General features: G+C 38.0%; 1 protein-coding gene across 1 annotated transcript; it reads right to left on the bottom strand.

Moving 5' to 3' along the window:
• Positions 1-377: 377 nt before the first annotated feature.
• Positions 378-846, bottom strand: LOC111374727 (chitinase 5-like). Its single transcript, XM_022997455.1, has one exon. It carries the CDS (start codon positions 835-837, stop codon positions 457-459), a length of 381 nt encoding a protein of 126 aa, XP_022853223.1. The 5' UTR covers positions 838-846; the 3' UTR covers positions 378-456.
• Positions 847-2,424: the final 1,578 nt, after the last annotated feature.

Raw genomic sequence — 2,424 nt, 5'->3', positions numbered from 1 at the left:
CAAGTTTATGCTTTCTGAAATTGCAAACCAGTCCCCAAGCTTCTTAAGAATCCCAAATTTGAACCCATTATTGACATGTATATTCGCATAACCAAATTAAATATCTAGGCTAAGAGCTTGTTTGGTTTAGATTTTAAATAAATTAAAATTATTTTTTTGACTGTTATTTCACTATTTTAGCTGTTATTTTTCAATTCTTCTCTCACAGATAAGACTCACTTTATCTCTAATGGAAAAAAAAAAAATCAATTCTCAATATCCCTACCAAACAAGCACTAAATAAATAATCGACTCCAAAATTTAATTTTACTTTAATCCANAATATAACATTTTGGAATCGTACACTAAAGCGATGTTCACGACACATAGGAGACAACAAACAAAGCGAGCAAATAAACTGCTCGTACATTTATTCGATTTTAAAGAAGTACAAGCAAATAAACTGCTTGTACATATTTATTTGATTGCAACAGATGATATGGCCTCAGAGGCTAGATTGCACGTCAGATAAGTGCCAAGATCAACTTGAAATTGGTTGCAGTAATCTTCGTAAAACCCAACTCGAGCATTAACCGCGCTCGGATTACCACCAGCGCATTCACTTGGGTTGATAGCCCGAATAGTAACTCCAAAACCTCGATGCGCATTTATACTATAGTGACAATTAACCATCCAAAACCATAGAGCAGTCTTAAATGACACAACCGGATCTGTGGCTTCGCGTTCTGGATAATCTAAAAGATTAATATGAGTTATGTTTCTCCCTGCTGGTCCATAGTTGTAATTCCACGATAGTTGTAACGACCGCGCCCATAATAACTCTTTCCGGGGGTACATGGATTTTGTATATCATCCCTCTTACAATAATCTTTAGACTGACCGTCTTTTTCTTCTATATAGCATAAATCTGCATAAAGAAACAAATTTTTTTTGTTAAGAAACTTGAATTATTGGTTTGAGATAAAGGCATTAACATTGAATTATTACTATGCTGTGCTTGACTGAATATTCAAGTCAATTGTAAATTTAGGTTAAGTAAGTTTGAAAACAAAATGATTCATGAAGAAGATTTAGGAAACTTACCTCCAGTTTCAAATGTAACGTGTGCGAAGAATGCAGCAATCTCGCGCTTAGAATCTTCTTCAAAGCCAACAGTTCCGAACCATGGATAAAACGTTAGTAGAATCCCTTCCCGGGACAGTTTTCAAAAGCTTGATCAATAATGCCATTGAAATACTCATCAGTCACAATATCAGAAACTGAAACATTATTACCAGGCGGCAGAGGATAGCAATTGCCGCTTTGGCACCCATCGCTGCAGTATTCAAGGCCAACATCACAATAACCATTTTTGCTGCAACAGTAGTATTCTGCACAGCCGCAGTTCTGGCCCGAAACCTGTCGAGGCGAGGTTCCAGCAAGAAATACGGCTAGGGTAATTGGTAGTAGATGTTTCCATGAATAGTAGAAACCATTTTTCCAAGGATTGTAAGAGAAATGTAGGTGTGGAAATGAGGGCAGAATGAAATGTATTTATAGAGTGCATCGGTCCATTTGCACCAAAAAAATGAGACTCGAATAGTTGAAAAAGGAGAGCGCTTGTTGAGCAGGTGACCCTCTTCGACAAGAATAATCCGTTAAGAGAACATTCTATATTGGGCTGTGATGCCAAATATACTTGTGTGTCCAACCCAATTGGGCAATGATGATATAATTGGTCCAATAGATACTACCCAGCCCATTGCCCAATAAATCAATGTTGAAAGCAGTTGAAACCCAACCCAAACCTAATAACCTATGTGTGTCGCTCTGGACCCTTTGATCTACTTAACCTAACATCTACAGTGATGACCCATTATGATATAAACGAGGTCTAAGTCTGTTTGGCCCTAATTCGAGTTACTCTTTCTCTGTCTCTCCATGATATTTTCTGTGGAATCTTCTGGGTCTCTCTCTTCGTGACTTTGTGTCTTCTACCTCTTCTCCTTCTTCGTGAATTTGGTGATTTAGCCATTAAACCTCTAACTTTCTGGCCACTGTGTGTGCTAAAAGTCCTATGATTCTTCAGTTGTGATTTGTGGAGAGTTTCCCGTTCATGTTTTAGTGATTTGGGTCCATTGAAAAGATTGTTTCTGTGTTTGTGGATTGGGACTATGATTTATGAGTTTTCACATTATACAGACGGGTACAATGTGTGATCTGAGCCCAAATTGATGATAAATTTGATGCCTTTGGTCTGAGAGTTTTTGATCATTTGTTGAGTCAATTTTGGGTCATTTCTTGTGACAGTGGTATCAGAGCTTGTTGAGGCCGTTCGAGTCCTTGACTCCGACAATCGGACGTGGAAAATTAATTTTCACGATCGAATTTTTTGGGAGACGAACAGTCGGCTGAAACCCGTGATCTGTTCGGCTACGGATTTTG

This window comes from Olea europaea, unplaced genomic scaffold (genome assembly GCF_002742605.1).
Source record: "Olea europaea var. sylvestris unplaced genomic scaffold, O_europaea_v1 scaffold1280, whole genome shotgun sequence".
NCBI lineage: Eukaryota > Viridiplantae > Streptophyta > Magnoliopsida > Lamiales > Oleaceae > Olea > Olea europaea.
This window is presented reverse-complemented; position numbering and strand designations above follow the sequence as displayed.